The 12,816-nt window shown below is 49.6% G+C and overlaps 1 protein-coding gene across 9 annotated transcripts in view; it reads left to right on the forward strand.

Annotated features, from left to right (window-relative positions):
* Positions 1-12,816, forward strand: part of MCF2L2 (MCF.2 cell line derived transforming sequence-like 2) — a 3,251,461-nt gene that overhangs the window by 2,106,113 nt on the left and 1,132,532 nt on the right. For all 9 annotated transcript variants that reach the window (XM_069618639.1, XM_069618638.1, XM_069618642.1 and 6 more), the window contains exon 17: positions 5,396-5,511. In XM_069618639.1, the coding sequence (XP_069474740.1) occupies positions 5,396-5,511 (116 nt within the window). The remainder of the gene's footprint in view (positions 1-5,395; positions 5,512-12,816) is intronic.

The raw sequence follows: 12,816 nt of genomic DNA on the forward strand, positions 1-12,816 counted from the left end.
TTTTCCTTAGGATGTTTTATATACAACAACATATCGTCCGCGTACAGCAATATAATGGAAACATGAGAACGGACCCTAACACTCCAGTGAAGGTAGTAGTCCCTAAGAAAACATGCAAGCGGTTCAATGATATGGGCAAAAAGGATAGGGGACAAGCTCGTACCCCGGGACGGAAAGTGATATATTCAGACAGAATTTAGTTTGTGTATATCGCAGCCTGAGGAGGTAGGAAAAGCGCACGCCAGAGTATCTCAAATAGGAAGGGTCATTCTACTGAGTCGAAAGCTTTTTCAGCGTACATTGCGGCAACCACTATAGGGATTTCAGGGTTCACACTATGTATGAGAGTCAATAGCCGCCTTAAATTGTTCTGTATGGACCTACCAAGGATGAAGCCCGCCTGGTCTGGAAGAATAAGCTCAGGCATATATGGGAGGAGACGATCAGCTAAGATTTTGGCTAACATTTTATTGTCCGTATTAACTAAGGTTAGGGGGTCTATATGAAGAGCACTTTACAGGGTCTTTACCCTATTTCAACAACACCATCACGATGGCCGTTCTGGTGGATTCGGGTAGAACTCCATGGGTAAAGGCTTCATCGTACATGCAGTGTATATGTGAGACCAGTAAATCTGGATGTTCCTAATATAGTACTATGTGATCCCTTCTAGACCTGGGGCCTTACCGTTGGGAAGAGAGAGGATAGTTTTGCAAATTTCTGCCTCCGACGGAGGTTCATTAAGTTTCTCTCCTTGTGCTGGATCAAGCCACCCTGGGGCAAACTGGTCCAAAATCGAGATATGGAGTCTCGCCCCACATGTAGTGATGTATATGGTTGTGGTAATACCTAGTAAATGTCTCAGTGATCTGCAAAGGGTCCCTGCTTGTGGATCCATCAGGGAATTCAATCTCACCAATATCCTCTGGGAGGCGCTCCCGTTTAATTGCTCACGCTAAGGCTGGGACGGTATCCTTCCCCATATGTGGCTGCCCTAATAGGATCTCCCAGGAACCTCTCCTCCTGTTCCATAAGAAGGTGCAATTCTTCCCGTTTGATCTTAACAGTCTCCCATGTCAATTGGGAATCCCTCCACCCCTGTTGTACCTCCAGATCTTTAATTTGCTGCTCTTTACTAGAGATAAATCTACAAATATTTTTCAAATATCCCGCCTTCTCTAGACAACACTTTGAAGGCTTCCCACACAATCCTAGTATCAGAGGCAGACCCCACATTGGCCTAAAAAAAGGTTTGAATATCCTGTCTAATGTTCTCCCAGAAGAGGGCATCCTCCAGTGCACGTGCCCTTAAACACCATTGCATAAATTTCTGGGGCTGTGGGGGACAAGTAAAAATACCCATCACTGCGGAGTGATCTGAAAGGGAATGAGACAGAATCTGGGTGTCAGTGACAGCGGGTCGCAAATTTAATGTAACCATGACATAGTAAATCCTTGATGAGCTACCATGGACCCCTGAATAAAAGGAGTATTCTCTAGAGGTGGGGTGTAGCACTCTCCAAACATCATACAATATGTGGTATTCTGCAATGTCGAGCCATTTAGTTTCTACCCTGGACAGTATGTTCTTGTGTCATAGATCTACCTAAGTGCAGTGTCAGCGCTATATGAACATTGCCTGCCCTTATGATATCATAATCTGGAAATCTATGCAGGTGGTTAGCCTAATTCGGGAAAAAGCATGCAGATTCCATGTTCGGGAGTATACATTTCTTATGAGGTCCTCAAGACCCAGAACTTCCACTGCCAGGAGCATAAACCGGCCCCCCGGGTCCCCAACCTTTTCGTGGAGTTCATATGCCAGCGTTCAATGTATATATGTTGCAACTCACTGTGAATGTGTGGAAAAAGAAGAGCCATATCAGTGCACAGCCCAACCTGGCATATTAGGAGGCTCACAGTCTGGAGCTAAATGCGTCTCTTGTAAGCAAATAACATTCATACCGTGATTCCTGGCATAGTTGCAATGAGTCTGGACTTTTTTCAGTTTCTGAAACCCTGTATGTTCCAAGATAACAGAGAGATGCTATCTCCTACATTTGCTCCAGGTAAAGACATTGTTGCCCTTCAATTAAACAACAGGACGATTTTATGCACCAGCACAGTAGCACATTGCCCCAAAGAGGTCTAGCCAGTGCACACTCTTTTAAAATGATAAAACTACAGATTGGTGCACTAAAATTGCCATCCCAGACCCCCCTAAATCGCTTCAACTTCGCAATCCCATCCCCCATCAACACAAACCTAACAACTCCCATCGCAGAAACCAAAACATACCGGCCTCATCCCGCACCCCCACATAACAAACCAAGAACTGTGAACCTACAACTCCTGCATTGACTGTGGTAACGGAGTACCTTTGGCATCCAGGCAACTTGGGCGCATGACCAGACCATATGTCACCTTCCTGAAAAGTACATGTTCCTATATCTGGGAATGATTACTCATAGCAAGCATGTCTTGTAGCGTCACAGGGGTAAAGGAGAGTGGTGCAGTGAGTTACGAGGGTCTGGCAAATACATTGCAAACTGCTCCGCCGCCTCTAGTGTTGTAAAGAATGTGGCTTTACCAATGTGGAGCACACAGAGTTTGGCTGGGTATATCATTGCGTAGTGAACATTCTTCCCCCTTAAGATGTTCTTAGCTGATTGAAAGGGTCTCCTCTGCTCTTGTACCTGAGGACCGAAATCCGTAAATAGTCAGATTGTCACAGAGCTTCAGCGGAGTTCACCCTTCTCCCTGGCAGCTTTAAGCAATACATCCTTGTGACTGTAATTAAAAATGTGCGCATTAATGGGACGCTTAGGGGCACCAGGTGGAGGTGTAAATGCCAGGGTGCCTTGCGTTCTTTCCACGAAAAACATCTTGGACACAGGGGTGTCAGCTTGCACCACCTTAAGTGTTTTTTCAACAAATTGTTCCATATTATTAATGTGGGTGGACTCCGGTATACCAAGGATACGCACGTTATAACGCCACGACTTCCCTTCTAGGTCATCATTTTTAGCAGTGATTTTCTTGACAGTTTGTTCTAGAAGGGAGACCTCCCTCTGCAATGCCCAAACCTTGTTTCCCCCTCACTGATTCTATTCTCTGCTTCAGTCATGCGCTCATATAGTTTGTCTATTTGTAACGCTGAGATCTCGGAGGTATCTTGGAGGTAAATATGTCCGTTTAAGTGCCAATGGTGTCCATACTATTTTTTAGGGCCAAGAGAGTATGGTTAAGAGCTGCAACATCCAGCTGGGAGGGGCCCGTAGCTGGTGGCTGAGGAGGCGCTGATGCGTCCATTTTAGTGTATTGGTCCAACTTGGGGTTCACCATCACACACCGCACTGCAGGATATGAAGGGTCTCAAAAGCTCAGCTAAAGCTACTTGATATGTGTGCACATGTAAGTCATGCTAAACGCAAGTCAAGCAGCGTGTCGATTGTGTGGAAATTAGATGGCAGAGCAGGTTATCAGATCACGCCCTCAATCAAGCGCCACATATATCTTCAACATGCAAAGGTAAAATAGCTCTGTTGTAAAACTGTCGAGTAGCCTGCCTGTGGTCGGGGGACAAGGCGGTTCGCCAGCCTCCTCTAGACCCTGAGCAGCCACGATTAAGTGTGAGGGAGAGCAGATCATTCTAATATTCAAGCTGCTGGGAAACGTTCAGAGATTAGCATATAACAACATCCACCAAGTTAGAGCCCGCTGGCAGTTCAGTAGACTTAGCGAGATGTAGGAGACGGTGTCGCGGGAACACACGAGGGTTCACAACACAGCCTGCGAGCCTGGCCGTGTACTCCGTGGTTGTTGTTACAGGGCGGGAGGAGGGTCCAGCTGTACCTGTGGCTCCATTGGAGCCCTCCGAGGTCCGGCCCTTTGTGATCACTGCTCACAAGTCGAACACGGGAGGGCCTCCACCCACTCAGACGAGCCTCGCTCAGCAAAGCCAATGGCAATGCTCTCCTGCAGCACTGCAGGGCTGAAGGTGCGGGGGACACCAGGTGCCCGACTGGATCCTCACTATGCCGGGGCTGATGTAGTCGGCACATGAAAGTCAGGCTGTAAGCGCCACATTTCCTCTGGCAGGATGTTCTTTCCTCAGGTTCCAGCAGTCAAGAAACTATGCGTGCCTGCCGCCTTGTATACATACAGGCCACGCACCAGGCCTCCATCCACACACAACCAGTTTCTCACGGCTCGCAGATATTTCTCTGCTCTGGTATTAGCGACCACCATCCAAGACCATCAATCGAGATTTGAGTGCAGGAAGGCAAGGATATATGATAGGAGAGTGGAGCCACAGCCGGAGCTCTTTCAGGCAGCGACCATCTTCCGCGTCACGCAACAGCGCCCCCTTCAAGGGGTACTTTGATTTTCCCATCTGAGTTACCAACACCTCCGCACCAGGAATTGCTTCAGATGAGTTTGACAGGAGAAAACCTGTGTTAACTGAACCTGAGAAGACCCTCAAAGTGGGTGTGTGGTATAAAACCTGGTACTGACTGACGATGTCGAAAAACATATTCCCTTTTGATGTGCTCCCCTCTTGCAAATATTGTTGGCCTTTTGGATGACAACTAGGCCCTGCGTCACCGTTGGTTCCAGTACCAGCTGTGACATGGTAAGAAGACTATTCTGCAAAGACCTCAGATGCAAACCGATGCCAAGAACAAGAACTCACCGCAGGGTGATTTGCAGGCTGCGAAGGCACCGACAATTGCTTCCTTCAAACAATGCTGTGCTTAAGGCCTTGTATACAGCAAACGGTAAGGGAAGCACAGGCAAAAAAGAAAAGAAATTGAGTTATTCTGAAACAGCGACAGATAAGCGGTACCCTAAAAAAGCAACAGACATCATGGAGCAGCAATTAATCCCGATCTGCCAAAAGGCCGAAACAAACAGGAACTGGGTGTGTCACTTGGTGACAGACGGGTAGAGGGCTGGGTCAGCTCCCTGAAATATGCCTAAATGTATGACATATTCAAACTTTTTAGTAAGCTGTTCATGACCTGGTTGCAGGCTGAAGCAACTAGATAAGAAGAGACTGCAGGAAGATGTGCCTTTTCTATAATAGAATCTGGTAAAACACCTGTTCTTCCCCCTCCCTGTGCAACCCCTGTAGCTTGCAATTAACCTGTCCTGCTCAAACCCATACTGCGGTTTGTGTTGATGGATTTTATCATGTTTTATTAATCAAATAGTTAAGTCTGACTACCTTTGCTGTTTTAATTTTTGGCTTAGTCCCTTTCATTAAATGAAATTTTAATCTCTATGAGCTTTGTTCTAAATGTTTGCCGTTATTATAATTATGTACTTTTACGCTTGATAACAGTTAATCTGATGAAACTCAAGCCTCTGCTTTTATTTTTGTACACACCAGGGGTATGTTTCAGCCGTGGACAATCCAAACTTGATACATCCTATCCCTACACCACTTCAGAACAAAAAAGAAATTCTCTTTGGGAATCTTCCTGAAATCTATGAGTTTCATAATGGGTACGGAATAATAATTATTAATCATTCTAACCTGTGAATTACTGATCGCATTAAAACTTGCAATCTTTTCAATTAAAACATTATACTAGTTTTGCCTGTAATTTCAAATGTTTTCATATATATTTGTTGCATAAAACCACAACTGTGTGGCTTCTGCTTATGCTGTTGTGGCATGTCCTGACCTACGGATCTGTCCTAACTTTGTGAGGAATGTCTGGTATAAGCAATTCTGTCCGTATTTTCTATGTTTTCTAGCCGTATTTCGTACACATAAAAAAGTCCCAGTGTAAACTCGAGTGAGCCTATGAGGGGCTGCCAATACCAGACCCTCGTCAATTACACGGTAGAGGGGCAGACTCAGACATAGCCAAGCCCAGCCTGTGCTTAAGTGGTTGGCCCTTGCCCTGAGATAAAAGTGCCTTTAAAAAAATAAATAATCTTCTTTATTGATTGTTTCACGGCTCAAGACATTTAACATTACAGTATCAACTTGAGGTACAACATTGAGGCCAAATACAGGTAAGGTACGAAACAACAGGCAGCAGGGATCCCCCCGAAGGTGTGCAGTGGCAGACGAGTGGGGGGCAACATTAGTCGTGGGCTACATTCTGGCCCATTGGTTCATGCAGAAGTTATGCTGACACGAAGGGGCCCCAAATGTTCTTGGGCCTAGTCTGCTGACTGCACAATAGTCCGTATTCTTTGTCACTAAGCCAGATCAGATCCCTGATTCAAGTCTATAGCCCCAGGGGTTGCACTAATCCATCTCATTAAAATACATCTCACTGCCATTATCATACATGTTGTAAGCAATTTCCAGTTATGTTTAGGGGTCCCGGGTAACCAGCCAAACATGCAGCACCATAATTCACATAGTATTGCTCTCTCCAGCATAGCAGAAACAGCTTCCACCACCCCCTCCCAGAACTCCCGCAGTTTGGGACACATTCACAACATATGAATAAAATCAGCAGATTCAGTGTTAAATCTTGGGCAGTTGCTCGCATTGGTGCGGTCAATCAGATGGATGCGGGCCGGAGCCAGGTACGCCCTATGAAGAGTTTTGAACTGGATCAGTTGCTGTCGTGTATCAAATGCCCCAATGTGCGTAAGCTCACAGATCATTGCCCATTGTCTGTCTTTGAACGGGGTTCCAGTATCTTCCTCCCATTGATGCCTGCACTTAAGGGTTTCCATAAAGTGCGGAGACCACCCGCCTCGCAGCCAGGGTGCCAACCAAGTATTGCATCAGCGGGGAGGTCGTTGGGATGTTTGGGAACGACGGGGACCATGTTTTAAATGCTGCCCGCATTCTAAGGTACTGCAGTGGGAAATTAAGCCCCCCTCCCATCTTAGCAGAGAATTGCTCTTAAGATACAAATGTTCCCCCAGGGTACAGGTCGGTCATGCATTCAATCCCCACCCCCTTACATTCGTATAGTACAGCTTTGTCACATGTCCATGGGAGGCATTCTACTTTCCATATCTAAAGGCCTGGATCGAATGGGATATCTATCTGTAGTCTTTTCAGTGCACAGTTCCATGCATGTATCGTGCATGCCACAGGGTCACATTTACGTGTGTCTGCCACCTTCTGTGATATCATGACCCGCTGCAGTGTAAAAGGGTGCACCAAGCATCTCTCAATGCGTACGAGGGGGCATTGTGTTGCGCCCCGGCATCCAGTGGGACGCAAAATGTAGCTGTGCAGCAAAGAAGTACAACTCCATGTCTGGTGCTCCCACACTCCCAGGGGAGGACCAGGGTGTCCCAGCTTACTTGCGGGGGCCACGGGTGTCACGACAGCTTTATCATCTGAACCCCTATGCTCAGTAAAGAACCTGACGCCCGGCCACACAGGAATATTTTGGAAACTGTAGAGGAGTTTGGGAACTATCACCCTTTTGGCAATCGCTATCCGACCCAGCAGCGAGAGCAGGAGCTTACACAATACCTCTACCCTGGATCTCAGAACACTCAGATAGTTAATGTGATTATTCTCCAGCACCCTCCTGGCATCGCGGCTTACCCGCACTTCAAGGTACGTAACTGACTTTTGCTCCCATCTATAACCCCCCATGTCCGCCGGCTTAATCGTATTCCCGTCAGTGGGAATAAGTTGCATTTGTTCCAGTTTATTCCAGATGCCCGCCCAAACTATGCTATCTCCTGCAAGAGTGGTCCTAGATTAGTCACAGGGTCTTTAAGATACAGGATAGCGCCATCCGCATACAGCGACACCAACTCCCCAGTGCCCCGTAGCACCAGTCCCCTTGCCAGGTGCAGAAATGTACGTATCCGGGCTGCCATTGGCTCTATCGCCAATGCAAAGAGCAGTGGCAACAGTGGGCAGCCCTGTCTAGTTCCACGGCCTAAAGAGAAGATCCTGGATCGCTTGCCGTCTATACCAATTTGTGCATTTGCTCCCACATACAAAAGGCGCACTGCCGATAAGAAATACTCTGGGATGCCCACCTGCCGCAAGACCTCAAATAGGAAGCCCCACTCGACGGAGTCGAACGTCTTCATCACATCTAGCAGTGCCGCGATTGCTTGTACCTTCAGGTCTATCTGGGCAAGGATAGCAAAGAGTCTGCGCAGGCTCAGCAAGGTCCATCTTCCCGGGATAAAGCCTGATTGGTCTGCATAGACTATGATTGAGACAAACTGAAGTAGCCGGTCCGCCAGCACTTTAGCCTAGATTCCTGTATGTAAATTCAGCAGTCAGAAGGGGCGATACGAGGAGCATTCCATAGGGTCCTTCTCGGGCTTAAGTATCAGAGTGATCACTGCCTCCCGCATAGTCAGGGGAGTTGACCTACCTTAATCGCCTCCTCTCGACAGCCAGCTGGTGCTGAGCTACCTCAGGGCCTATCTCTTTGTAGAACTCGGCCGTGATTCCATCTGTACACGGTGCCTTGGCCGATGGGAGGGCACGTATAGCGAGCAGTATATCGCTGTGTGTAATGGGCTTTGCAAGAACTTCAGCCGCCTCGCATTGCAAAGTGGGTAGAGACGCCTCTCGCACATATTGCACCAGTTCAGGAGTTGGAATCGACCCTCTAGACGTGTATAGGCGAATATAATATTGGCAGAAGACGTCTAGGATAGTATCCGGCTTTGTGACCACCTCGCCGACTTTGTTTCTCACAGTGGCGATGACTGTGGCTCCCTGTTTGCACCTAATCATTGTGGCTATCTGCCTGCCCATTCTACCTTTCTCTCCGTATCTACGAGCCATCGCTGGGCGTGCTAGGCATTTGACCTCTCAGTCTGGCAGGCTGTTAAAGTGATCCAGTGCATCCCTAAGGCTGGACTTGTAGGCACCGTCTTCCCCACCTCAGACCTGCTTTCATAGCTCTTGATTTCCAGCTCAGTCTCAGATAGTTGCCTACGTATTGTCTTCAGCATTTCCAGCTCCAGTGATAGGCATCCTCCCGCAATGCCACCTTGAATCCGTCCCACATAAAGCTCATCGTAGGGACCATTCCCAAGTTCTCCTGGAAGTATAGGTTGACTAGGCTATGCACTTAACTCTTGAATACTATGTTCAACAGGGCTGCCGCTTTGAATCTCCGGAAGGGACGGGGGATTATCCTGTCAACCGGATCCAGAGACCAGAGGACAGGTGAGTGGTCGGAAAGCGTTCTGGGGAGGAGAGTACAATATATTGTCCTGCGTATAAGGGGCAGGATTGCTAAGACATAGGGCCTCATTTCGAGTGTGCCGGTCCGGTAGCAATGGTGCCGGTAAGCTACTAGTACTGTTGTTACCGGACCGGCACACACACCAGGTCTGACCTGGCGGGCGGTACGGCACCAGCTTACAGACATTGACGGAAGCACCGGCACTGTTGCACACAGTGCCGGTGCTTCCTTCCTCCCCATTCCCATTGAGTCCTATTGGACTCAATGGGAATGGGGAGTTATTTTTTTTGTCGCCTGGCTTCCAGGACCGCCGGGGCTGAAATTCTGCAAAGCCAGGAACTGTGAAAAAACACGACTCCAGTGGCAGCCGTGCCGTTTTTACCAGCACGGCTACCGCCACGGTCATAATGAGGCCCATAATCTCTGCGCGGAGAGGTGCTGTAAACCGTTGAGTGAAAGGCATACTCCCTGCCCTCCGGCCAGAGCAGCTGCCACACATCCATTAGCTCCAACTCCGCCATACATCTCTGCACCGCCTTCGCAGCTGTAGAGCACGGGTGAGCGCCCCCTACTGTTCTGTCTTTGGGCCTCATTACGACCCTGGCGGTACGGAGTGAACGGCACCGTAACAGGTGCCGGTGCCGTTCACTCCGTACCGCCGCATTACGAGTTCCCCTCGCGGGACACGGTAAGCACGCCTGGGAAAACCAGGCGTGCTTACTGGGTCCTGCGAGGGGAAGAGGGAGCAAACAACGGCCCATCTCGTAATGGCCCGTTGTTTGCTCCCTCTCCCATTCCCATTCAGCCCTATGAGAGCTGAAATGGGAATGGGGAAGGACCGTGTCCGGGTCCTTGGAGGGAGGAATTACAGGGCCTTCCGAACTCGGAATGGCCCGGTAAGTCCTCATTCCGAGGACCCGGACCCTGACACGATTTCGGCGGAAATAGCGGCATGGTTACCACCGAACTCGTAATGAGGGCCTTTCTCTGGGACAAGAGCAAGATTTAGGTCCCCCACCCATATAATATTGGTGTGTGAGAATTTGTGGCATTTGGATAATAAGGCCTCAAATAATGAAGGGTCATCCACGTTCGGACCATAGATATTGACGAACGTCATCAATGTGGAACCCCAGCACCCCGATACAATCAGAAAACACCCTGCCAGATCAATTACCGTTTTCTTCGTGTGAAAACAAAGTGACATGTGTATAAGTGTCATGGCCACTGCCGAGTATGTGGAGTCAGATGTGTAGTATTTGCACTCCCCCCAGGACCTTGCAACACCCTCATTACCTCTCCCAACCAGGTGAATTTCTTCTAAAAGGACCACCTCAGCTCTGTGCCTCTAACAGTACTGAATCACTTTGCGGGTTGTTAAGCCCAAGCAGATTCCAAATTATAACCTTGCAGCTAGCCATAGCCCCTGCATTGTTTCAGACAGGCCTGCCTCGCCACCATGTATTCCTGCCCCACTCCTCCGCAACAACCTGTGTACCTGAGACTTGAACCGTTTTGAAAAACCTCAACGTGCCCCCAACATCCCTCCACCCCTTAAGCAACCCCATAGTAACCAACATACCCTCTCCCTACCACACTACCCACCCCCAACTTGCAGTGAATTGACCCACCCCACAGCCCCCACAATGCCTCAACCATCGTGGGCCACCGCCCGGGGACGCCAGACTCCACAGCTCAAGGACCCGCCCATGGACCTCAGGGGGAGGTTTCTGTAAAAAAACAACTTAACACAGCAACTGAACCAATTCATTACATGGGCCAGCATATCTATTACCCACCAATAGGAGCATAGGAACAACAATAGTGGGCTCGCAGGGGCAACCTTCATTGTAGGCTGCCAGAGCCTTATCTTTCACATATACCATAGTATACAGCTGAGGGTGGGATCAGCCCCAAGTTTACTGGGCTAAGACTTCTATAATCCCCTCACACCTTTGGCAGTGGCCCTCATTACGACCCTGGCGGTAAGTAAGCTACATTACCGCCATGGCGTAATCATCGTTTACGCCATGGACCGATGGCGTAAAGAGCGCCATATTCCGACCCATCGCGCACGAGCATTACGCCATGGCGGTAATGTAAACTACGCCATGGCGTAAACAGCCCTTACCGGCATTGAATGCAGCGCTGGGTGACCTACCGCCACCCATCATAGCGGCGACCGTAATCAGCGGGCCCCGTAATTAGCGGTCACCGTAATTAGCGGTCACCGCAAATAAGCGGAACCGGAAGTAGCGTCATCGCGGCGGAACGGGAAAGAGCACAGCGGCCATATTTAAAAAAACAATCCATTGCCATCCCACCCAACCACACTACATCCGACCCTGAAACCCTGTGAATCCCATTACCCACCCATTTCCTCACCTAACCATGCCAAAAGTTGTTAAAAAAGCCTGCGACAGGCAGCGGCAGGACCGCTTCAGTCGCGAAGAACTGACTATGCTGGCAGAAACGCTGCAGGAGAAGGCAGACGTTGTCTTCTCATCAGAGATGACGAGACCAGCCATAGCCCGGAAAAAAGCAGTATGGGAACTCGTGGCACAACGCGTCAGTGCCGTAGGTACCACCCCACGCACCGCCAGACAGTGCCGCAAAAGGTGGGATGACCTCCGGCTCCGAGTAAGGGGCATACTGTCAGCAAACCGCAACCTGGGACTGGCAACTGGCGGTGGAGCAGACTCCCCACTGAAGACGCAGCCATGGGAGGAGACATGTGCCTCATTGATCGGCATAGAGTGCATCGAGGGCGTCGGCGGAATGGAGAGAGGAGCCCCGACATCAGGAGACACAGGTAGGTGCCTCCAAATCAGCCTTGCAAAACACCCTGAATCACACTTACATGGGAATCACAATGTCGCCCCATATGGCAAACGCAACACATCAGCAGAAGACCCACACCCTGCACACATGCAGCATGTACACTCTACAGCAGGCACACACATTCCTGCATGCTCAACCCACCCAAAAGAGAGACAACCTGTATGTCACGGCCTACAAAGTCCACCATCTATCCATCTAAACCATGGCACTCATCACAATGCCTGCTCAATGTCCGCTGAACCATCAATAACACTTTCCCTCCTCTGCTCCACCACAGGCTCACACTCGGACACCGGCCGGGACGAGAGTGGCACCACCCCAGCCAAGAAGACCAGGACAGAGGTAAGAGGCCACCAACCATCCACCTCTGCTGGACCCATGGCCAACCCACAGCAGGCCAATATTCCTGTTGCCGAACAGCCCAGGGCAGCAATTCCCCCCGAGGAAAGGGACATGATGGCACCCACGGCAGACCCACAACCACTGCTGCCCACTGAGGGGATCGTGTCTGCGGGGAGCAGTACAGTCGGGGAGACTGCAGCCATCGCAGCCTGTTCCGACAGCGATGTGGCGAATGGGGATGATGACATGGAAGGTCCCCCCCACACCCAATTTACCTCCCCACACCTGTCCCCATGTAGCCTGCATGGACAGGACACACAGGGGCAATCCCCTGGAGGTTCATGGCCAGCCACTCCAAGCCCAGTGGGAGTAGGGGAGGAGGGGAGTAGTCCCATTGGGCCTGCAATTGCAACCCCCATTGTGCCTGATTACAGCCAGGTGCTGGACCAAATATCAGCGAGGCAAGAACAACTGG

The sequence above is a fragment of the Ambystoma mexicanum genome, chromosome 10 (genome assembly GCF_040938575.1).
Source record: "Ambystoma mexicanum isolate Mex_15411 chromosome 10, UKY_AmexF1_1, whole genome shotgun sequence".
NCBI lineage: Eukaryota > Metazoa > Chordata > Amphibia > Caudata > Ambystomatidae > Ambystoma > Ambystoma mexicanum.